We start from the raw sequence: 26,355 nt of genomic DNA, 5'->3' as shown, positions 1-26,355 counted from the left end.
CATGTTATATTGTTTATATTATTTAAAAAAAGACATCTCATTAATTTGTGGTCTTACAGTTAATTAAATGTCTTACTGATGCCTTATGATAATTTATTAAATTTACTTTATATTTATTCAATATTACAAGAAAATGCTAAGTACCTAACAGTATCTCATAAGTTTTATGTTATGTACATATTAATAATCATGGAGAATCATTGTTTGTTATTGTTAGTTCAATAAAAAAATATTGTTTTCATATATTTATTTATACTGTAAATATGTATATATGTATTTTGCTCTTAAATATGAATAATAAACCAGAACTAGATTTTTTGTTATTTATTTATTGTAGAAACCAATTAATTGTACAACGATTATTCTAAATGTTTTACCACTATAACTGATTATTCAGTCAAACCAAATCTTTTGTATGGGGAATTTCCTCTTTACTGATAATCACATGGAATTTTTGATAAACATGAAAGACCAGTTGAAAAAATATCAGAATAAGGTCCAAAAAAGAATTTTATAGGTCTTCCTGTAGACTGCTACATTATGAGGTAAAGATTTATTAAAAATCCCACCCAGGTTATCAGTCTACCGCAAAACTTCATCACCAGAAAAAAAACCAATATATAGCCAAAACCAAAAAAGTCACTATGCATGAGGAAGATACTTACGTAGATGGTACTGAGCTATACAGGGTTGGTAATAATTTTGATGGCTGGCAGTCTAACAGCAGAGGTATCATAGTGGTAGTATTAAAATTGAAGGCAGCTACTGAATTGAACCAGGTATGCATTTCAACAATTTAAATATCTATGGGTAGACATTGGGATACTCCAGGCCTTAACATTTGAATAAAAACGAAATAAAAGATTATTGAACATTCTCTACAACAGTTCACCTGACACATTAAAACAGCTTCTTATAGTAGCTGTTCAGCTCTAGATCAGTTTTCCAATTTATATTTCTATAGTTGAAACCGGAAATATATTAAAAAATGTACTTTTAAGGGTATGAACACAGTTACCTGGATACGAGGTTGGATAGAATAGTTATACAACTTTTAAAACAAATGTATAATCATGTTTGATTATGATTCTGCCCTAGAGGCTATTATTAGCAGAGTAGTGGTGTATGTAGAAATGAAAATCATTGATGCTGTCGTCCAAAATCATTAGTTGCCTACACATCTTTTCAGTTATTTATTGGGATATATAATTAAATAGAGAGATATTGTAAATAGCAAAAGTAATCACAAAAGTGGGCTCTTAAAACGTGTCCAAAATTCTCTTAAGTTTTAAATTGGGATACTCAATCAGGACTTCAATAATTGAAAACCAAAAACCTTATACAAAGTAATAGAACATTCTCAGCAACAGTTCTCCTGTAACAGTTTCTTACAGTAGATGTTATACTCTATAGTGTGATAAAATTTTGTGAGGGAATTCGATGTTTGCTGTACCACAGTTCATTTCACCATACTTAATGGTTAGTCTTGTTTGGACAAAACGCACGCCTGGCGTTTTAAATTTTAAACCTGATAGTTAGCTATTTCCGTGTGTTTCTCTGTCCTATATTTTCACCAATATATTTGTATTTTTATCCAGTCATGTAATAAAATTGAGAATGGAAATGCACGGTGGGTATGGTTGTCCTGCGAGAGAACGTACTGTGCTGGTGATTTGGTCCTGACGGGTGCTGGTGATCAATGAAAAAATGTAAACAAAGACGAAAATGATGATTTTTGACGTTTTCACTCATAAAAAATGGAAGAAAATAGTTGAGATTTTTCAATTTTGTTTCTTATGGGTTCATAATGTAAACCATTGAAAAGTTGACCCTCTAAACTATTTCAGTAAGCGTAACACAAAAATGCTCATTTTCAGAAAATCTCGAACTGAAAAAATAAAACAAAAATGCTCATAGAGTCCACTTTCTATACCGCAATCCACACGACAAAACTATTTTGTAAAAAAACCATTGCAATTTATTAAAATTTAGCATTTTTTCAATTTACTCATGTCCTGATACTGTGCTGGTGGGTCCTGTCATTGTGCTGGTGGGTCCTGATACGGTGCTGGTGATTTTGGATAAGAAGTTGGTCATATTTGAAACAAATGTTACAAAATCAATAAAATTGGGCAGATAATTGTTGTCAATAGGATCTATTACTCCTATTTTAGCTCTTGTGCATCCATTTGGCTGTTTAATATGCGTTTTCAAATGATCGTAACTTGTATAAAGGTTTGTGAATTTTCTACAAAAATAGTGATTCTATTTTCACCAAATTCTCTTTTTCTACTAAATACAATAATGAACTATAAATAATAATGCTTTGCAAGAAGTTTCTCCTTGATATATGTACAAAATTATGTCTCTATTATTCATTGTCTGTGCTGTTTTGATACTTTTGCAGTTTCCACATTTCGTAATTGACAGGCCACAGAAGGGGTCATAAACCATACACGAAAAGATAAACTATTTATCTAAGTAGTTAATTTGCATCTCTGAACCCCAACCCCGGTTTGTTTTTTAGGAGGGTGTCTAAAAATGGTCGATTACAGACAACCGAGTAAGCATTTTACTTTCCAGACGTGTTTACGTTGATTGTTAAGGTGCATTCACACGATACGATTTACTGTCCTGAAAACGGATAGATGGAAACAAAAATGTTTTTTTGATATATTTGGCTTTAGATTCAGTTTTTTTAAATATAAATTAAGGCTACATTTTAATATAATAATACTAACAATTCACAATATAAAAAAATGCAGAAAAAAATGGATGAAGTGAAATATCTTAGTAAGGAGTCATTACTACAGAGATGGTGTGTTTGACACACAAAACTTAAAAGCTTAGTGATATTACCAATATTAAAATAAAAGTGTATTTTAGTTAGGTATTTTTTTTTTATTTACTCATTTTCAATTATAATTAAGGCACATTTGATTTTTATTCATAACCATATTTAAATATAGTAAAGTAGGACACATTGTTCACTTCCTCCCCCGTAATTCTTTATTTATTTTGGAATTTTGAAATGAAAAAGCTAAGAAATCTTAGTTTTGTTAGTGTTCTCTAGGTTATCTCATCTTCATTCTCTGACATATTCTAGTCTGCCCTTTCATAAAATAGTGATTTATTTAGTGTTCTATCGAACTTTCGAAAAAAAAAACACCTGATAACCGTTCAGACAAAAAAGTTATGTTGAAAAAACTCTTACAGATACAGCAAGTGATTCTTAATAGCTATAAGATTCATTTTTCTTTTAAAATACAACTTTTTAATCTTACGGGAAAACATTCCAAGCTTAAAACTTTCACTGTAACCTCGCTCTTTATTATCCTCATCCACCCCCCCCCCCCCAAAAAAAAAAGCAACCAAACAAACAAACCCGCAATACTATTTTCATTCTTATAGTCAGCACTCAATTGTTCACAAAAAAATGTGTTTTAAGCTACTAAAGACATATGATTCAAACGCTCAGAAAGTCCTTTGTTCTATATTTTTGCTCTCCATTTTTATGCAAAACCTTTTACATTTTTATGTAATGGTTTATTGTTAAAGGTATTACGATGGCAGACCTGCCAACTATCCCGATTTTCGCGGTATCATCCCGATTTTTACCCCTCAACCCGAATCCCGATATCGGGATCGTAAAATTAGTCAAAATCCCGATTTTCATCAAATATACCCGAAAAAATTATTGTTTACCGATTTTGAAGTTTTTCTGATCAATTTTAAAAAATCAATCATTTTACCTGGGGACATATTATGACAAGTTAATGACCCTACGCTAATCAACAGTCACAACAGGTGTCATGATTAGTGGTTGTATGTAATCAGATTACCTAATGGGTCGTAACAGTCCTCAAAATTAATTTGTATCCTACCGTAGTCTAAGATCGTTCATCTTATCAGTTCGTTAGGTATTTGTATTGGAACTTAACACACGGGGAAACTCCGCATTGATGTCACTACGGTACTTCTGGCGTAGAAAAACAGTGCAAAATACGTTTTTTCTGCACTTTTGAATAAAAAAACATTTCTAAAGGTAAGTTTTCATTGTTGTTCTCAATTATTGCCAAAAAATGCCAATTTTCTAATGCCCGTTTCAATCCCAACTTCCGAATATTTAAAAACATTCTAGAACTTCACAAAATCCCATTTCCGGCCTCCATTGCTTTGTGTACATTCCATTCAGCGTCATCAATCTTGTGGCAGGCAATATAGGTCAAGCAAAACGTATTTTTAGGAATTTAAAAATGACATGCTCCTTACCTCTTTCTCATTTTCCCGCGAAAAAAGCTCAACCAAAATGAAAGGAAAACTATATGAAAAAACGATGTCCATGCAATAATTTTGAACAGGCATATAGAGTTGGTTAATAAGAAACCATTTACATTTATTTTTCATAGAATTTTCTTTTTATTCATTATAAAAAGATCGATATTCTGACCATCATGACTGTATGTAAATATTCATAAAAAATTCCCTTGATGTCAAAAGGGATGGCAAAAAAAGAGTTTTCCTGTTGAATAAAACCCAGAACTATTGCATACTATTTTGAAGCAATATCCCAGAAAGAAATAACGTAATTGCTGTAGACTGAAAAATCCCCTAATTGACAGTAGAGCAATTTGATTGGATATAACGAACTGACATCACGTGATTTTGACGCCATCGAAATTTTAATGTAAACAAACAAGGTCAGAAGGTTCCGTATGGGACATCATTGTACATTTAGTTACTGACAAACAATTACGAGTTATCAAGCTTGTCAATGCATGGTTATAAAAAATTAAAGCTAAGTCTACAGAAAAAAATAAGAAAAAAATAGCCTTAGTATATATAACGACTTATCATTACACCTGGATATACAAATTTGGTCAAACAGCCTTTCAATTTTAATCAATTTATCATTCAAGCACAATTTGCAACATTTGCCGTAGTTCTAGAGCAAAATCATAATTAATTGAAAGATGAGAACTGTAAAGAACTCTCATGAAAACATCGTTTATCTTGAAATTTGTTTAATTTTTGAAATCAGACATCGTGTGTCTGTTGATTTAAAATCGACGCCATTTTGTAAACACTTCTACTGTGTTACTGTATAAGCCTCCGCCCGTAAGAGCACCTCTGAATACAAAGAAAGATAACTCAAATTTTATCCATTTTCTCATTGATATTGACAAGACCATGAGTAAGACTAAATCAAAATCTGTCTTCATCCTTCTTACTTTAGGACATGTAGTTTTAGGTGTTTTGAGTCAAGGCTCATAGATGAGAAGGTCTTTGGAGGGAGGAAAGGGGGGGTCTCTACTTTGAATCCTTTATTTTTAATGCCATTTTCTCTATAACTCAGTTATTTTGTCAATTTTATAATTTAATAGTACAATAATCATGCAAATAAAAGAAATCAAGGCCTATAAGCTCATCATTAGTATACCAAAAGAAAAAAGAAGAGAACTTAGACTATTTTAGGAGTAAAAAACAATGCTCACAGAAAAGTCGCTAAAATTGTAACCCTTAAAAATCCTGTTGCGCGCTAAATCCCCCATGGAGATTTTCAAAAGTTGGCAGGTCTGCGATGACGTATGGTTATTAACACATACTTCCCTTGGTTTTTATGGAAATTTGTCCATTGACAACAAACATACCACATCATCTACTTTATATAAGTATTGTATAAATTACAACGTATTTTGGTGATCTTTCAAAATAATCATAACACGGAAAATCGTTAACATATTTTCTTTATCTTAAAAGGAGGCAAAAAGGGTTCCATTAACAGGCCAATGAATAAGATTGCAGTTAATTTAAAAAAAGAATAAAAAAAAATAGGGGTATTTTTTCTTGCATAATAAAAGTAAACGGATTCACAACAATGTCAATTTCAAGAAAGCAGGCAACAGTTAATTAGTCATTACAGTACAGCATCAATGATCTTGAATATATGCCACTTTTAACTAAAATATAAAGGCACAGAACCAGGACATAGGAGCACAGAACCAGGACCGTTTTTCTTATCACCAGCACCGCGTCAGGACAATTCCGTTTAACGAACTTGCACGACTTTTGCAATATAATATTGTTGTAATATACTTTGCATGGTACTTATGACGCATCAGAGAAAAATTAAGCAACAAAACAGTCGTTTTATTGCCGTTCTGATACAATGTAAACAAACCCACCAGCACAGAATCAGGACCCACCAGCACCAGTCAGGACCGAATCACCAGCACAGTACGTTTTCTCGCAGGACAACCATACCCACCGTGATATGGGGGATGTGTCAAAGAGACAACAACCCGACCATAGAAAAAATAACAGCTGAAGGTCACCAACAGGTCTTCAATGAAGCGAGAAATTTCCGCGACCGGAGGCGTCCTTCAGCTGGCCCCTAAACAAATATATACTAGTTCAGTGATAATGAACGCCATACTAATTTCCAAATTGTACACAAGAAACTAAAATTAAAATAATACAAGACTAACAAAGGTTAAAAGTCTCCTGACTTGGGAAAGGCGCTAAAATGCGGCGTGGTTAAACATGTTTGTGAGATCTCAACCCTCCCCCTATACCTCTAGCCAATGTAGAAAAGTAAACGCATAACAATACGCACATTAAATTCAGTTCAAGCGAAGTCCGAGTCAGATGTCAGAAGATGTTACCAAAGAAAAATAAACAAAATGACAACAATACATAAATAACAACAGACTACTAGCAGTTAACTGACATGCCAGCTCCAGACTTCAATTAAACTGACTGAAAGATTATGATTTCATCATATGAACATCAGGCACAATCCTTCCCGTTAGGGGTTTAGTAATATACCATCGTAACATATATGAGAAGAACATAACCCGTGACATGCCAACAACTGGTTTTTGAATAAATGTGTTTAGTTCAGATGCAAAGGCCCTATAAGCGAATCAATATTAACGCCAAAATATGCAATCTTTAATGACCTGACAACAGTACCATGTTATCATTTTAATGTTATATTTAACATTGGCATTAAAGCGGGAGGTTTGTCATGCCACAAAACCATGTTCAACCGACCATTTTTTTTCTAAAAATGTCCTAGTCATGATCAGGAAAATGACCATTGTTATATTATAGTTCGTTTCTGTGTATGTTAGTTTTTAATGTTTTTGTTGTGTCGTAGTTTTCCTCTTGTATGTGATGCGTTTTCCTCTGTTTTAGTTTGTAACCTTTTTTTTCTAATCGATTTCCGAATTTCGAACAACGGTATAATACTGTTGCCTTTATTAATTACTCAGTTAACTAAAAAACACACGATTAGTTTAAATGAAAACCGTCACGATTATTTTCAGCATTTGTGATATTTTTCCAAGACAAAGTTACATGATTTTGTTTAAAAGAAATTACCAATTTGTACACGTCTAGGATAGATCATGGGGTTTCGCCGTGTACACCTCATCAGCTTGATTCATAATCCCGTAGAGAACAATATGCTTTTGCGATTCAGGCCGACAAAAGCAAAGCTTCCCTTCGATAAACCCTGTAAAATATAAAATTGCAAAAATAAAAAAACTCCAAGGAAAAAAATTGACACTGGAAAGTTTCTAATCAAATGGCAATATCAAAAGCTGCAATACATCAATTGAATGGACAATAACTGATGACATGATTCATGATTTAGTTCAGGCCTTTTTTATGTGGAAATGGTGGATTCAACCTGGTTTTATAGAGCTTAACCTCTCACTTGTATGACAGTCGCATATGAAACTTCATATTATATTGACAACGATGGTCATGTTGAGGTTAACCTTTTCGGTGTATCTATTCATCCTGCAATTATTTACCCATATCTCAAAACCCTTACGGAAAGTGTGCACAAAATATAAATTGCGAACCTGATATAATTGACTTTCTATGCAACACTTTAGAAATAAATCATCTTGTGTTATAAACAAGATATTTAGAACTGTACTGGAAAATTGAAAATACTTCTCACTTACTAGGTTCAAGACAAACACATGACAATGTTGAGCTTAACCCATTTAAGCTCAGGGAAAGCTTGCAAATTTAGAGACCTCTAACACTGATGCGTATCTATGCAACCAAAAGAAACATGAAATGATAGGCAAATTTATTGCACATTAAAAAATTGACTACAGATGGTATCATACTACCATAAAAGTTATCTATCAACATTTATTTAAGGTTTTAATCAATTTATTATGTGTCTGTACCATTCATTAACTGTTTTATAAATGTCCAATTTGATATATACTCTTGTTCCCATAGATTACAAAAACATTACCATAAACTTTATCGTCAAGGCAAACATTGGGAGATGGATAAAAGAATTGGGCCTTGTCGCCCAGAATATTTCACACTTTGGAAAATATTTACAACACATATTTAGATTTAAGGAACTGCAAAGTAGGGAAACAGAACAAAGTCGTTATTAATTTGATGATTTATGATGCAAAACCTCAATTGATTTTCAATTTTTCTGTGAACTTCTAAATATCTGGATTACTGATTTAGATAATATGCTTTTAAAGTATTGCGGAAAAAATTTATAACATATCAGGTGCTCAATTCAAATGTGTGCAAGCAATCAGTAATGTGTTAGGGGTTTTGGTTACCAATTCTGAGATGAGTCGATATATAAATAAGGTACTTTTTTTACAACGCCCTCTCGTCCGACATCATCATACTGTCAACATAAATTTTGTCCATAAAACAAAACAAGAATAGTTTTAATAATTATTTTGGCATTTCCAATTAGTATTTTCAATCAGAGTAAAAAAAATTCTGTAATGAAATCAAAACATGCCACAGCTGAAGAAGAACTTTTGAATTAAAAAATATATCAATGATATTATTTATTGCTTGTCAAACATATTTTGTTATTTTCGTAGAATCTGAATTTCAATATTCACAGACACTCGTAGAATCTGAAGTCATTCAACGATATTCTGTGTCTGTGAATATTGAAATTCAGAACCAAAACTTAATAAGAATGTCATATACAAATGGATGTTAATTGTTCGCATTATTCCCGGTAAACGGTTGGTATTGATTTTTAACATTATTTTGGATTTTTGTTTTAAAAATTACCAATAACTGTCAAAATTGTAGTTTTGAGATCTCTATAAATGTCATAAATGTAAACAATGGTACTATTTTGATGAAACCTCAAAAGTAATGAAATGCAGATTTTCACTCCTTTCAAACTTTTATACCAGTGTCAGAAACGAGAATAATTTATGTTCTTACTCGTTTATGGGGGTCAATTGTAGATGATGAGGAGGAAGATGTAACGGATACATAACAGTGTGGACGATGCAAAGAAACGTTAATGTCACTGTCATCTTTCACTGTTCATAAAAGAAAATGTGATCGTAGTCGAAGAAAGGCAACTCAGATTTAAGTAAATATTATTAAATGAATGGTATAGCTTTCCAAGAAGCCTGTCAACTCTTTTGTGAATACAATTGGTCAGGCTGGTTAATGTAAAAATATTTTTATTGTATTCAAGAACCAAGGTTACCAGCTAGAACAAACAAAAATTGAGAAGTACAATCAATTTCAGCTTTTAATTCAGGCAAATTATGTTAGTACCCTATTAGAAATAGAATTCTTAAGATTCAATATCAGGGTTGTCCACGAAACTACTAAATGGAATTTAAAGGAGATAAAGCAAATAGTTATTCCACCAAAAGAAAAGCAAATCATTTGCAACTTAAACAAAAGAAGAAAAGACAAATTGCATTGTAATTATTCCAACGAACTAACAATTAAAGCTGTATTTTCAAAAGATTACAAAATCAAATATGTCTTGCTATTGTGCAAAGCTGAAACTGCTATAATCTTTGTTGCCTAATCATACGTGAAAATATACACAACTTTAGTTTTTAAATTGAAAGTAGATCCTTGTGCGAAATGCAAATATGAAATTTGTAAATAAGGGCAACAGTAGTATACCGCTGTTCAAAACTCATAAATCCATGGACAAAAAACAAAAACGGGGTAACAAACTAAAACTGAGTCTATGGCTTGATTTTTCTATAATATTTTCTTCGAAAGGCAGGAGTTTCTGTCATCAAGTAATCTATAAGACCAGTGTCTTTTATGATAAAGTTTATAATATGATTTATCGTTGAAAAGGTGACGTACTGGTATGAATATATCTTTGTTGTCTTGATGATCACTGATGCGTGCCTCTAAAATATTTATGTTAAATATTGTGATTTGGGTTTAGGTTTTCTTAGTTTAAGTACTTAAAGTGTAAAACAGTATCGTCTCAAACTGTGATACATTAATGATAATAAAAATATGATATTAAACAAAAAGATTGTAGGCCATTATCTTATAGATATAATCTTTTGAAACACACAATTATATGCATGATAAAATTACGTGACTTTAAAGATACATTGAATATTTGAAAACGAAAGTAACCGTCTGGTAAACCACATTACTGAAGTTAACTGATATTATACAAATGATGTATTACAGCGTGTTTTATTGGCGTCTATATTCATGATCGAAACATTATTTAGGTTATCCTACTGTAATCAAAAATGACAATAACCCAGATTGGACAGCAAAGATGAGTAACAGTTACTGGGAAGTAAGACAACATTTGTGCGGACTTTGTATTATAGTGAAAGGATTTATCAAAGAAACTAATGCTGACATTATTAGAAATATTTTCCCGGAGTCTGTTCGGTCGGCACCAGTTATCAGATCAGTAAACTGTGAACTACCTAAGAAAGAATGGATCGTCCAGTTTCGTTTAATAAATGGTATATATTGGTTTATTACAAAAGCCATGTGAAATCGAGATATATATTATTTTTTAATTCTTTAAATCTATAATTGCGACTTTGGAGGACCTATTCACAGGTCTAGAAAAAACTAAATATTTGAAAAAGAAAGTAAAGCACCTATTTTACATCCTTGTAATACCCCCGACTCAAATGGTTTTAAAAACACTTGCTAAGAATATTTTGTATGAAGATTTGTATATTACTGAAGAGTGCCTGTATGTTGCAATCTAAATGATTTTATTTTTTTATTTTAATCCACCCGCTCCTCCAACCATTTTTCAAAATTCTGAATTACCAACATTACCTGATATATATATGTATATATATATATATAACCTTAGGTGCTTAGTTGTATGTATAAAGCTTCAAAATTATGTCTCCTGTCTTACACAATTTTAGTATTATTTATATGCATAAATCTATTGTTTATTTTTTCTTCACTGTAAGAAATTATGAAGACACTTAAATTTACATATCACTATTTTGAACTAAAATTCTGATGCACTTATTCAAAATGGTGCGTATTTAATCTATTGTCTGTATGCACGATCTAATATTGATACTTGTAATCAAAATGCTACAAGTAAGGCTTACCCATTTGATAAAAAATATAAAATAAAAATATTGTTAACAGAAAGAGCTCATTAAATAAGTAACAACAAGTCAAAGTACAAAAATTTAAAACGTGTCACAATTATTTAGTTTAAACTTGTGAAAATATAAAACCAAATTATTCTTGAAGTTCGTTTCGATACCAGATATCATAAATGTATTGAATTAAGGTTAGGAAATGGATTTTAAGTATTATTATTATTTTTAATTAATTCTAGTACCCCAATAGTATAAAACAAGTTGTCTGTCCTATGGTCGGGTTGTTGTCTCTTTGACACATTTCCTATTTTCATTTTCAATTTTAGATGTCTTACGGAATATATTGACATTTTTGTCGAGCCTTCGACTTTTGTCGAAAAAGCGAGACTAAGCGATCCTACATTCCGTCGTCGTCGGCGTCGTCGTCGGCGGCGTCCACAAATATTCACTCTGTGGTTAAAGTTTTTGAAATTTTAGTAACTTTCTTAAACTATACTGGATTACTTCCAAACGTGGACAGAAGCTTGTTTATGATCATAAGATAGTATCCAGAAGTAAATTTTGTAAAAATAAAATTCCATTTTTTCCGTATTTTACTTATAGATGGACTTAGTTTTTCTGCAGGGAAACATTATATATTCACTCTGTGGTTAAAGTTTTTGAAATTTTAATAACTTTCTAAAACTATACTGGATTACTTCCAGACGTGGACAGAAGCTTGTTTATGATCATAAGATAGTATCCAAATGTTAATTTTCTAAAAATAAAATTCCATTTTTTCCGTATTTTACTTATAAATGGACTTAGTTTTTCTGCAGGGAAACATTACATTCACTCTGTGGTTCAAGTTTTTAAAATTTTAATAACTTTCTTAAACTATCCTGGGTTTGTACCAAACTTAGACAGAAGCTAGTTTATGATCAAAAGATAATATGCATAAGGAAATTTTGTAAAAAAATAAATCCATTATTTCCGTATTTTACTTTTAAATGGACTTAGATTTTCTGCCAGGAAATAACATGTTCACTCTGTGGTTAAATTTAAAAAAAAATACTTTCTTTTGCTACTTTTAATTTGTACCAAACTTGAACAGAAGCTTGTTTAAGATCATAAGCTAGTATTTAGAAGGAAATTTTTATAATATTTTGTACCTGTGTATCTGTATTTTACTTATAAATGGACTAAGTTTTCTTCCAGTTAACATTACATACAGTCTGCAGTTAAAGTTTTTAAACATTTATTAGATTCATAAACTATCCTGGATTTTTACTAAACTTGGACAGAAGCTACTTAAAATCAAAAGATAGTTTCAAGAGGAATATTTTTATTGATTTTTTTCCTCATTTTGTTGAGCCTGTGAATTTCAGCAAAAGTAGGCGAGACACTGGGTTCCGCGGAACCCTTACAAATTTTTTTAAGACAAATTTCTTTTAAAGCTGTTGGAAATAGTTATTCTTTAGACGATACAAGAAAAGGTTCTTGCAACTGTCTAGCAAACAAATTCTTTCTTGTAACATTGCAGCAAAATCAATTTTCTTGCAAACAAATATCGTTGCAGTAACATTGCGAAAATGTTGCAAGTAGCTGCTATATCATGCAACTTTTTTGCAAACGCTTCTTGCAAACAAATATGTTTGCTGTATTATTGCTGTAATAAATTGTTGCACTATTGCAGCAACCTTTTCAATTTTGTAAGGGTTGCATAACTTGAATTATTAAGTTGATAACAAATAACAATAAATTCAATTCAATTCAAATCAAATCTTTATTGCCACTATGTGAGCCATACAATTGTCCTATGAAAAAGGATAAAAGCTATATATTTAGATGTGTCCGATGATTTGAAAAAGTGTCCAATCAATAGGAATAATTTCATAATGAAATACTATCAAACTATTTCCTGTAATGATTGTTTTTCAATAAAAGAACACCCTTTCACTGTGAAAACAGTTATTCATGTAATTGTCGCCTGACAACAAAAAACATAAAATGTGTCCATGTTCAACGCATATGAATTGTATTTAAGTTTATAATTGTTTTTAGAAACAAAGAAGTACATAGGGAAAAAGATAGACTGTCCTCCAGGATGTCTTGAAGTAAATGCTTGTGAATTGCCATGTGATATTCCTGAGGAATGGTTACAGGTAAATGTAGTTGCATAACAGGTCACAATATTTTAGAGATATTTTCCAACAAAAGCATGGAAATCATTCTTTCTTCTTCCCAAAACGGGAACTTCACTGTTCCACTCATTTACAACAAATCTGGATTAAAATTGATACTTTTGATAGAGAGTTTAGAGAAGGATAGTAATAATTCCACTTTTTGTACCATCCTCTGAAAAACTATATAATAATACTTTATTCCGAAAGCAATACAGCTTATAGGATACATATACACAATTTTACACCAATATATGAATTTTATAAGAGATATATAATATATATAAATGTAAAGTGTGCATGAAAGAACATATAATACATAATACATAATACAAAATACAAAATACGAGCGGAGAATGATATAATACTTAAATAAAGTGAGAACAAAAATATTATTTACTGCAATTAAATTCTAAGTTTTTATGCAGATTTTAAAAATATACCTAAGTTATGTAATTCTTTAATATTTCTAACAGATAACAACTGGATAAGTTTGTATGTAGAAGGAATTCTCCAATAATACTTTTTTTATATACTTCACGAATTTCACTATATTTTTTACATTCAAGTATAAAATGGTATTCATCTTCAATAGAGCTTGCATTACAATTTGTACAAAGTCTATTATTTTTATCAACATTATAATATCTGCCTGTTTATATGCTTAATATATGAGCTGATATACGATATTTACAAATGTATGGTTTGTATATATAACTTACAGGTCTATCTACATAAAATTGCAATGTGTGTACTATACATGTATCTATACAAATGACATTTATTTGAATTCTCTAAAAACACAGTTACTTCACTAATGAATGCACCAAGCATTCTTTCTTTTAATTGCAAAAGAAGAATATCTTTACAAACTACACTTTGGTTTAACCTAACATAATTAAATCCATATCTAAGCAAAATATCTCTAATTTTACAACACCAGTTTTGTTTATCATTCTTTTTAATAAAACTTTTGTCATGCATCTCATCATAGCAATTCTTTAATATACAATTTTCTGTACTAAAAATTTTCACCCAATATTTGACCATTCTATACTGCCTTTCAATGTACATTGGCAATCTATCCAATTCACAATAAATCATATAAGTTACAGCACTCATTTTAACTTTAAGAATACGTTTTAAAAAATACAAATGAACTAAACAGTATATATTGATACTACATCAACTGTGCTTGTTAAGTTTAATGCTTTGGTTAAATCTGTATACCCTCCTTCAATAAGAAAGACTATTAGTTGATTTTTTCCATTTCTAACATTACACAACTGCCTTTTTTACGAATGGTATTGATAAAATGATTTTGAGAAGAAGGTGGACGTTTCACCCACTAGGGTATCACGTGACCAGCTCAGTAGTCATCACTTCAGTGTTGACAGGAATATCAATTAAATGGTAATGTTTATACATTTCCTGTTTAAGTACTTTAATATTTCGAAAAAAAAAAGATTTTTTTATTCCAATGCTTATATGACCTTAGCCCTATTTGGCATAAAGTTTTAGAATTTAGGGTCCTTTTTTTATATAAGCGTCACTGATGAGTCTTATGTAGAGGAAACGTGCATCTGGCGTATTGTATTTAATTATGATCCTGGTACCGTTATAACTATTTAGTTATGTGCTACTGATTAAGCACACTTATATGGATCCCATTAAAGATATTGCCCATAATTTTCCAATTTCAAATGAACAAAGGAGCTTGAGTTATTGAATAAGACAGCAACCCCAATACCAGAGCAAAAACAATCTAAATGTAAGTGAACGATATTCACACATTTCCATCAAGCATCAATAGTCTTAATTTTTTTTTTAATAATTTACATTAGGTTTTGGGATCTTTAAATAATTTGACCTCCAGCATCACACATTGTTCATCTGGTGCAGTACAATTGGTATTGCAAATATTATTTTAATGCATTTGTTTTCAGCCACGTTTGTATCCTTCTTTACAACTATCTTCAAATGATGAAACTGGATCTACAGAACAATCAAGCCCCGAGAACAACAGTTCATACCAACATGGAAACGATCAATGGGTCCCTCCTACACAGCAGTCCGATGGTGATCATAGATTGTGTCATACAAATGATGACTATTCTACATATCGTCCTACAGGAGTGCCTAGATATCCATATCTACAAAATGCTGGTGTACCTCAGCACTTACCCCTAGGAGAAGAAAACAGGCTTACTGGCCCACAAGGAAGAAATAATAGGGCACCATTTATTATTCAGCCTACAATAGGCCCTAGATTTCCACTACCTAAAACACATTTTGGAAATGGAATTAATCAACAACCAAGATTTCCTTTACAGAGGAATCAAGAAAATGATAGTCTCTCAGTTACTGGAGGAGACCCTAGGTTTCTGTATCAACAACATATTGATGATTGTGGTGCTCTGGTTCGGCAGCATATAAGAGATCCTAGAGTACCAATTCAACCAAATATAAATGATGGTAATCCACCGTCTCTGGAAACTGCTGCAAACCCAAACTTAGAACATCAAACACAGGAGCAAAATTTGGCTGATAATAGCACACCAACAGAACAAGCTGGTTATGCAAACCAGGCACAAACAGCTATAATTCCAGGACAAGTTCCTCAACATCCAAATATGCAAGTACATTACCCATTTCCTCGCTTTTGGGGTCCACAGCAACAGTTTTCTCCATTTAGACAAGGATTTCATATGGGCATGCCACACCATGCAGGATACATTCCATATGGTGGATACTACCCTCCTCCTCAACATGGAAATCGGTGGGATGGATGTCAACAACACTTTGCATCGGAGGATGGTTATGAAGATGACGGAAGCGCAAGCCAGGGAGTAAGAAATAATGATAGCAATCAACATGGATCTTATCAAACCATGGAGCGTACAGACGTACCGATGGATGACTGGGAAGTAGTTGGAAATGATTTAAATACTGAAGAGGACAAAGGTATTATATTTCATTGAGAATAACTAGAATAAACAAGTAATGTTAAAAGTATCATATATAGCCCTATACTTGAACTATATATAATAAATGGTTCAGGTCAGCTCAATGGGAACAAACTGTGCCCCTCTACTTGCTGACTTGTTTCTTTATTATTATGAGGCTGACTTCATGCAGGAACTTCTTAGGAAGAAAGATAAGAAGTTAGCAATATCCTTTAACTCTACTTTCCGCTATATAGATGACGTTCTTTCACTAAACAATTCAAAATTTGGTGACTATGTGGATCGCATCTATCCCATCGAATTGGAGATAAAGGATACTACAGATACAGTTAAGTCGGCTTCATATCTTGACTTACATCTAGAAATTGACAATGAGGGTCGGTTGAAGACAAAACTTTACGACAAAAGAGATGATTTCAGCTTTCCAATTGTGAACTTTCCATTTCTAAGTAGCAACATTCCAGCAGCACCTGCATACGGGGTATATATCTCCCAATTGATACGATATTCCCGTGCTTGCATTTCCTATCACGATTTTCTTGATAGAGGGTTACTGCTCACAAGGAAGCTATTAAACCAAGAGTTCCAAATGGTGAAGTTGAAATCATCTCTTCGTAAATTTTACGGACGCCATCACGAGTTGATTGACCGTTATGGAATAACCGTTTCACAAATGATATCGGATATGTTCCTTACGTCGTAACTACAATCCCCTTCCCTTTCATGAATTTGACCTACCGAATTAGACTATTTACCGGATTTGTAATCACATAAGCAACACGACGGGTGCCGCATGTGGAGCAGGATCTGCTTACCCTTCCGGAGCACCTGAGATCACCCCTAGTTTTTGGTGGGGTTCGTGTTGTTTATTCTTTAGTTTTCTATGTTGTGTCATGTGTACTATTGTTTTTCTGTTTGTCTTTTTCATTTTTAGCCATGGCGTTGTCAGTTTGTTTTAGATTTACGAGTTTGACTGTCCCATTGGTATCTTTCGTCCCTCTTTCAATACATTTACAAAAAATATAGAATTGCTACAGCTTGTATAAGTTGTCTCTCTATTTCATTACTTGGTCTTAAGGTAATTTAAGTATACATTTAATGCTGTAATATTTGTCCACAATTACAGACCTGATCCATAAAATTTTGACATCATAAGTCAATTGTCTCCGAAAATGGTTTTCATATAATTTCTTAAGACGTGTATGTATTAACATGCAGAAAATGCTGAGTGAAGAGAACCTATTATTGTATGCTAATTTTTTTTACTTCAGAATATCCAGACAAAACAAAGATGCTAAAAGTTTCAAAAATTCCTCAAACCTCTACAGAGGACACTTTGATTTTCTTCTTTGAGAACACTAGAAAGTTTGGAGGAGGAGATATAGAGAGTATAACTTATGATAAAAGATCCTCAACAGCCATTATAACTTTCGAAGAAGATGATGGTAATTTGCATACATTTAATTATTCATTTAAATGCCTTATAATGCCCCATGCTCTCTAAATTTGGTGAAATTTAAGAATTTGTGAACCTCTCACAAAATCTTACCAACAAGATGCACTAGCTTTACGATTCTTTTCTTATATCTGCATCAAATTGAGTTTGGGGTTTACACTTGGAGAAAATAGGCTTTGTCATATCTGTACACTATAGTACACTTTGATATATTCATTTATTCCAAAATTCCAGATGATAATAATTTAATGAAACATTCTCAGAACTAATAAAACCATATACATGTAATACCATTGTGCACATCCGATTTGTTGATGGTTTTCTATATCAAAGTGTAAATTTGCGATGGGGGAGGTGGTCGCAATTATATTTTGGGTTTCCCTCACTTTGCCAATTAGACAACTCCCTAAATATCCATAATTGGTTTAAAACCTTCATAATGGCTAACTATTTGCTGTACACAGCTAAAATAAAGGCAAATCCCTTTTCTCAACTTCAAATGATTACATTCCTAATAAATAGATATGTTTTGTTGACAAATAATTTAAATATGTAAACCCTGTTGGTTCAAGCTTATGATACAAAGTCTTTTAGAAAGACATATATATTTACAACAAGAAGAAAAATATAGTGGTTAGAATAGCTGAGGAAAAAATATAGATATCATTTTCATATTGATAATTAAGCAATTATATTTTTGTAGGTGTTGAAAAAGTTCTGCAAAAAGTACCAATATTGTTTGGTAAAACCATCTTAGAAGTAGAAGCTTATATACCAGAAAATTCACTTCAAAATGAGTCAGCAGAAGACGACAGTTCTCCTGAGAGTGATTTTGAAGCTGAGACTGTGTGTACTATAGAAGTTTCTGGAATGAAAAAGACGACCACTGAAGATACTGTGATGTATTATTTTGAAAGTAAAAAAGGAGCCCATGCTGATGTTGAAAATATTGAATTTGTTGAAAACAAGAATATGTATCTGGTGACTTTTGAGAATGAAGATGGTAAGGATTTGATTTATTAAAGTTATCGAAGGCTTTTTGCATGTGTGTAGTATGATTAAAATATACGATTGTCTGAGTAAAGATATAACTTTTAAAACTTTTCTACATTTGACAATGCCTGTGCCAAGTCAGAAATATGACCGTTCTTGTCCATTCGTTTTGATGAGTTTTGTTATTTGATTTTGCCATGTGATTATGGACTTTCCGAATTAATTTTCCTCTAAGTTCAGTATTTTTTTTAATTTTACTTTTTAAGATGGCAATATTATATATAAACAAATCTTAGTACTACTAAAGCAAAATGTATAGTTTGCAATGTTGATAGAGCTGTATTCCTTTTTATATATATCCCCTGTCTTTGCCATATTAAAAACATATGCCAGTGGTTTCAAGCAATATCAAAATGTAACTCAAATAACCAAAGACATATCATTTAATTGATAAGTGATCATGAACTTCAATTTTTAATACATGTTTTAAGTTACGTTTACCCATTAACATCCCCTTTATATACACCATAAAAAAAATGAAATGAGAAAGTGTTTTTTGACAGCATATTGTTGAAAAAAGTTAAATCATGACCTTTAAAATGTTTATGAACATGGATTAAAAATGAAAAGTAACAGGAGTTTACTGTAAATCTAATATTACTTAAAAGAATGTATATGTTGTCAGTTTTATTAACAGGTTCATTTTTAAATTGATTTCACGATTACACCTCACAAACGATAGTTCAGGCCTCTTTACGTTTTGTACAATTATCCATGATACTGTATTGTAGGGAATAATGTCTGCCATGTCATAAACAATCAGATGCATAAGAATGAGGAGATGTCAATAGTGTAATCCTTCTTAATAAATCACATGAAATGATCAACGCTAACACATGTCTTATTTTTCATGTATTACTAGAACATTGCATCACCCAGTGTTGAGACTGTCTTTATGGTTAAAAAGCCTGCATACCTATTCAAGTATAATTTTTTATGGTTCACTCTCAGTATTTTATAACCTTCTCGAATGAATACAGAACAAAACATGAATAGGCTTACATGAATGACAACAAACACTGTAGAAACATTAATTTTCGGGGTAAGATTATGTCTCTCAAGAATTTAGATTTCATGGGTTCCTTAAATGTAAGTGTTATTATATGGATGTTAAATTTTCTTGGGTTTTTTAATTTCGTGGATATATTCTTTCCATGAAATAAATGAAATTAAATCCTCCACGAAAAGTTTCTGCTTTTACAGTATTGAACAGTACAAGAGACCTCAAACTGCAAACTTCAGACTCCTCCACAAAATAAACAATAAATAACTCATGGTCCAGGCAGCAGGACTTAAGGGCATACGATACAGTTTTGATTCCGTATTAACAGTTTGATGACAATATCCATATAGACTATTTTTTGCCTGATTAAATCAAATATGTAATAAAAAATATACCTTCATGTGCTACTTTTTGAGTTAAATGAGGTCGAAAATTTGTATATTTGCTAAAACTTTAAATTTGTGGCTGTATTTTCCCTTTCGAAAGAAAACCATAACTTTTTTGTTTTAAAAGATAAACAAAAATTGTTTTTTTGTTAAATATTTTGTAATATCTGTATTTTATAAGTATCCTAGTAATCCTGAGTAATCCTTATTTAGAAATAACTCATATTTATCAAATGGTCATGAATTTAGAAAAAAAGTTTTTGCTGTATATTTATAAAAATTATAAAAATTGCACTATTTACAGTTTTATAAAATTTGGTTCACATAATCTCCCAGCAAAATGAAACAAAATGTCGTTATAAAAAAAAAGGTTTCCATGCACTCGTTTTCCAATTAAATCAGTTTGAATGATAAAAATCAGTCGAAAATTGCATCTTTTCCCGGTTTGTCACAGTTTGACGTCAGAAAATAATATTTTACATTAGCAACGTCATTACCTCCCCTGTAACTGTATCGTATTCCCTTAATGAAGTAATATAACCAGATGAGGACTTAGACTTTGAAACCACGATACGCTTGTTTAAATTGTTTATATTATCTATTTAGCTGTAAATACTGCCATGGCAAAGACACACAGAATTGATGGCACTGAACTCAACGTAAAGAAGCATGTCCCTCCAAAAAGATACCTCAATAAAGTATTAATATCTGGACTAGGAGAGGATATTTCAGCAGATGGTCTGATCAACTTCTTGGAAGCTAAGACTAAGATCGATGTCGAAACTGTGGAAATGGGTGAAGAAGGTTTAGGAAAAGCCATTGTAACATTTGAGAAATCTATAGGTTAGTTTTGAAAAATGTGCTTTTATATTTTATCAAACTGTTATGCCCATCTCTACAATACATTGTAAATGGGACATGGTATCCTATTGACACAACAAGCAGTAGAAAAGGTACAATTATTGAAACTCTATAAGAAAAATTAAATAAATTTAGTAACACATACAAAATGCAGTGAATATGCATTAGGGAGCTTAACCAAGTTTCATCAAACTCTATGTTTATACAATAGTCTAAAAATAAACCATTTCATGAAATATTAGCCTAGGTCTATAATTCTCTTAAACTATAGGTTTTGATCGTATACTGCTAAGTGCTGTTGGCTACAGCAGATATTCAGTATATAGTAATTTTCAAGTCTGTGGTTTGACAAGGCAATTTAAAAAAAAAACTCACAATCTCCTACATTAACAGCAGAACTTTACCATGAGACAGTCCTGGCCATTGCAAATGGACCTCTTCTATCTTGATGCAAAATCACTTAAGGAAACACATTTAGATAGATATAGAAAGATGTGGTGTGAGTGCCAATGAGACAACTCTCCATCCAAATAACAATTTATAAAAGTAAACCATTATAGGTCAATGTACGGCCTTCAACACGGAGCCTTGGCTCACACCGAACAATAAGCTATAAAGGGCCTAAAAATTACTAGTGTAAAACCATTCAAACGGGAAAATGTCAATTTGTCTACAGAAGTATGATATTTTGAATTTTCCTTTTCAGACATTGAGGAAATACAGTCTGCACTTCAAAACAAATCCTTCGACGGGAACCACTTTAAAATGCATCCAGTAGAAGTGAGCAACAGTATTATTGTCCGTGGGTACAGTGAAGAAACAACATATGAAGCCATAGAGAATTACTTTGAAAACAAAAGAAGATCTGGAGTGGAGAATGTTACGGAATGCAAAATGAATGAAGAGGAAAACTATTGTGTGATTTATTTTGAAGACCCTAAAGGTATTTCTGAGAGAAAAAATGTGTTTATGTTTGTACATACAGAAGGATTGGACAATTTATGAAGGCATTATGCAATATGAAAGAGAGCTTACTCTTGTTTGAACAGAAAAAGGGATATGAAGTATCCATCCATGACACAAAATCAGCACAGCTGCACATCAAAAACAAAATAACAACACAAAAACAAAGGATTAGTGCTTTTATTGCTGTTCTTCATTTCAAAGTCACATTGAAGTCTTCAACACGGAGCCAAAAAAATAATCTTTTCTCACACTAAGTTTATTATTTTCTTTTGGAGAGGAGTAAGGGATGTTGGCCTCACAATTGTTCTCTCATCTCTTCTGTTTCAGATGCAATAGTGGCAACACAGAGGGAACATGTAGTAAGCAAATGTACACTAAGCGTGAATATCTTCTATGAGTGTCTTGGGATACAAACAGATACAGAAGAGGGGTCCAAGTTTAAACCGTTACCACCAGTGACAGTTCACAACTTAGATAAACCAAAGATCAAGTTCATGATGCAGTTAAATTCCAGTAAAGAAGAATTTCAAAAACAGTTACACAAAATCCATGCTGAAGTTCACTGGCCATCTCATGGTGAAGAAAGCATTCTAACAATCCATCCAACACTGACCAAAAATACAAAAGATTGGCAGAAAATTTCCAAAACTTGGGAAGAAGATGTTCGAAAAGAAGTAGATGCTTTTTCACAGAAATTGTTAGTGGAAAAACTCAGCACTTTACAAGAATCCTGGGATCAAGTTATGAACAAGGTCAGGGAAATTGACATTCCTAATCCAGATAATGTTATTCTAAGTGTAGAAAAACCACCAATATGTAAAATACAGATTGTTGGCATTACGTCTGATGTAGCAGCAGTTTCCCAAAAAATAAAGAACATCATTGATGAAATTACTGAAGACCTGAAAATAAAGAAACAACAAGTAACTGAGGATGTACAGTTAAAACATCACCAATTGATGATCCTAGATTTAACAGATTTTCCGAGCAATACTAAAAAAACATTGGGTAATATAGAGATAAACATAGACATTGAAGCTCTGAAGATAAAATTTAAAGGGATTTCAAGTTCTGTCGTAAACGCAAAGCTGCTAATGTATGAGGTGACGGGAAGTATTTCTTCAACTTCACTCGGTTCCAGATCACCAGAGTTAATACAGTTTTTAGACAAGCCAAAAGTTACAAAATCTGTTTTGAAAAGAATGAAGGATCAACAGTGCATTGGGGTATGGGAAGTACACAATAGGAATATCACTTTGTATTCTACATCAGATGAAGAAGTCAGTAAAGTTGCTGATGTTTTTAAAGATTCAATTATTGAAACGAAGGTTGATGGTGACAACTTGCAAAAATCTTTACTGCATTCCAAAAAGTGGATTCAGCACGTAAAAGCCATTGAAGATGAATGTCATCGGAAGTTGATATCTGTCAAAATTATTACAGATAAACAAGGAGAGATAGTTTTATTGTGCACTTCAAAAACTGAAACTGCTTTAATAAAAGAAGAAATTCAAAACTTTTTCTATTCAAATACAGAAATTCAATTGAAATTAGAACTAGAGAAATCCAAATTAAAATTTCTTCAAGAATATATGAAAGACGAAGTTGAAAATCTGGAAAGACAAATGAAACAACAGCATATTATAGTTGCTGTGAAAAGCGATAATGTCCTGGTCAAAGCTAATCAAGAAGGAGTTCAAGAAGCACAAAAATGTCTGGATGCATTGGTAAATCATATTTATAGAAAAGAACATTCTGTGGACAAGCCTGGTTTACATAAACTCATGGATACTGACAAAGGTAAAAGTAAGCTGAAAATTATCGGTAAGCAAGCTGGAGTTGTTATCAGTATTGAAGGAGGGGAAAGAAGCATTCAGGGATCTAAATCCTTTACAGACGTAGATGGGAAAGTGGTTTATTTTGCAGCTGGAGGTCAAGAAGTCATAGTCATCAAAGCCGACATCACTGCACTTTCTGTCGATGTTATTGTAAATGCAGCAAATAAGGATCTTGTCCATAGTGGTGGGCTGGCAAAAGTTTTAATCAATAAAGGTATTTACATTTTTATAGCTTACTCGTTAATAAATGACAGATAGTCACAAAAAAAATTCAGAATTAAACGAACAAGAAAGTCACTAAAAAATGTGTGATAAAGTTTCTTGAAAACAGTTGAAATTTATATATTCAAAGATTTAATGTGAAAAAAGGTACTGTTCTGTCTTTATTGAGAGATAGTGAGATTAATTAATTATTCATGAAAATAACATACATGTCTAAAGTTCCCTCAATTTTCAGTATGACTAATGAAGCAAGATTTAAATTTTTGTATACGTGTGTTGAGACTGATATAATTAATATTGTTAAATTTATAAGCGACATGTACATTTCTAGAAATGCTTTATTAAGCACTAAATAACTGTGTGGTACCACCTCCTCATATAATATTTGTAAATTTGGTATGATATATATATGTTTGTATGTTTGTGTATAACAAATTTGTATTGTCTTGGTATCAATCCTGTAATTTTGGATTTTAAACCAAAAAAATGTACTTACTTACTTACTTACTTACTTACTTAATAAGACAATAAATCATCAGGAGAAATTTACATTATTTTAGGAGAAGATTTCAGATTAACCTCAATTGAAAAAACCCATTAGTTGTGTCTTGAAATTTACGATGATAGTAATAAATACATGTATAAGAAGTAGTATCACGGAAAAGAAGTTCCAAAAGAAAAGATATTCCGGAATATTATTTCCACTGGAATAAATATTACAGTATATGTTCCTAACGGAATAAATGGTATAGCATATTTGTTCCAACAGGAATAGATATTATGACAATGTGTATAACAAGGTTTCCTTTGGAACTTCTGTAAGGCGTAACAAATATACGTTGACAGTAGTATTTGGCAGTGTGTAGTAGTTATCTCCCTTTCCAAACTACATATCATTTGATATGTGAAATAACTATCTAGTTTCAGTAGATTATAGTAAACTAGTAAAAATAAGAAACATATGTTTTGATATATGTTTGTTGAAGATAATATTAATGAAGTCTTAGTTTTCTTCCAGTTTTCAAATTTTAAACACAAGGCAAAATGTGCAAATTCCATATAACGTTATAACAAATAGAAACAATTGTAATGAGTTTCTTTACCTATGGTTTTAATTTTACCAAGCTGTTAACATTTTACCAAAATATTTATCTTGCTTGTTAAGAACTATATTTCCATGATTTTGTCTGGTAAATAAATTATTTGTGTATAGATAAAATCATCATTGTTTCATTGACATATTTAGAATTTTCATATAAATAATGAATCTTTTTTAAAAGTAGTTTTGTTCACAACTGTGGGCAGGAGGTTCGAGGGGTATTCATGGAAACAGGCCTGGTTATGACTACATTTGTTATCATGAATATATTATTTTAGGTGGTATTAGTATCCAACATGAGTGTGATCAGTATTCCAAACATCATGGTCAGTTGTCTGAAGGAGAAGTCTTCTGTTCTGGACCTGGATCTTTACACTGTTTATATATCGTCCATGCAGTGGGACCAATCTGGCAAGGTGGTAGAAACAAAGAAGAGGGACAGTTATATGATTGTGTTACCACCTCTCTAGAAGAAACCGACAAAAGAAACCTGACAAGTATAGCCATTCCTGCTCTGTGTACTGGTATCTTTGGTTATCCTGCATCTGAAGCAACCAAAGTGATCACAGAATCGGTTAGAGATTATTTCAAGCGACCCCACTCCAGTAGTATAAAGACTGTGTTCCTGTGTGACATAGTAACAAGTACAGTAGACCTGTTTGTAAAAGCTGGAAATAATTTCTTCAATCAGCCTGACAGTAAACATCACAGCATGCCTGGAAAAGGACGTTCTGCAAATAGATTTTCTGGTGATTTTTATTATAAAAGAGTTTACAAAGTAATACATATAAATGGGTGTTAATGATTTAGTAGCCGATTCTGTAAACAGATAAATATACCTTATAATTTGTGAAACACTTGCTTGGTTTCAATAAAATTTAGTTTTTGAAAGAGATGATGTTAAATTAAATTTTCATTAAAAAAATAAAGACATCTGTCTTTTCTTC

The 26,355-nt window shown here is 31.9% G+C and overlaps 1 protein-coding gene across 1 annotated transcript in view; it reads left to right on the top strand.

The window, feature by feature from the left end:
• Window positions 1-10,302: 10,302 nt before the first annotated feature.
• LOC134688002 (protein mono-ADP-ribosyltransferase PARP14-like) overlaps window positions 10,303-26,355 on the top strand; it is a 28,733-nt gene continuing 12,680 nt past the window's right edge. The window contains exons 1-9 of the mRNA XM_063548468.1: window positions 10,303-10,781; window positions 13,440-13,540; window positions 15,505-16,522; window positions 17,796-17,969; window positions 18,684-18,983; window positions 21,029-21,265; window positions 21,990-22,226; window positions 22,577-24,301; window positions 25,687-26,157. Of these exons, the coding sequence (XP_063404538.1) occupies window positions 10,586-10,781; window positions 13,440-13,540; window positions 15,505-16,522; window positions 17,796-17,969; window positions 18,684-18,983; window positions 21,029-21,265; window positions 21,990-22,226; window positions 22,577-24,301; window positions 25,687-26,157 (4,459 nt within the window). The 5' untranslated portion in view covers window positions 10,303-10,585. The remainder of the gene's footprint in view (window positions 10,782-13,439; window positions 13,541-15,504; window positions 16,523-17,795; window positions 17,970-18,683; window positions 18,984-21,028; window positions 21,266-21,989; window positions 22,227-22,576; window positions 24,302-25,686; window positions 26,158-26,355) is intronic.

Source organism: Mytilus trossulus, chromosome 10 (genome assembly GCF_036588685.1).
Source record: "Mytilus trossulus isolate FHL-02 chromosome 10, PNRI_Mtr1.1.1.hap1, whole genome shotgun sequence".
NCBI classification, from domain to species: domain Eukaryota; kingdom Metazoa; phylum Mollusca; class Bivalvia; order Mytilida; family Mytilidae; genus Mytilus; species Mytilus trossulus.
The sequence above is the reverse complement of the archived record's forward strand: the minus strand, read 5'-3'. Positions and strand labels throughout refer to the sequence as shown.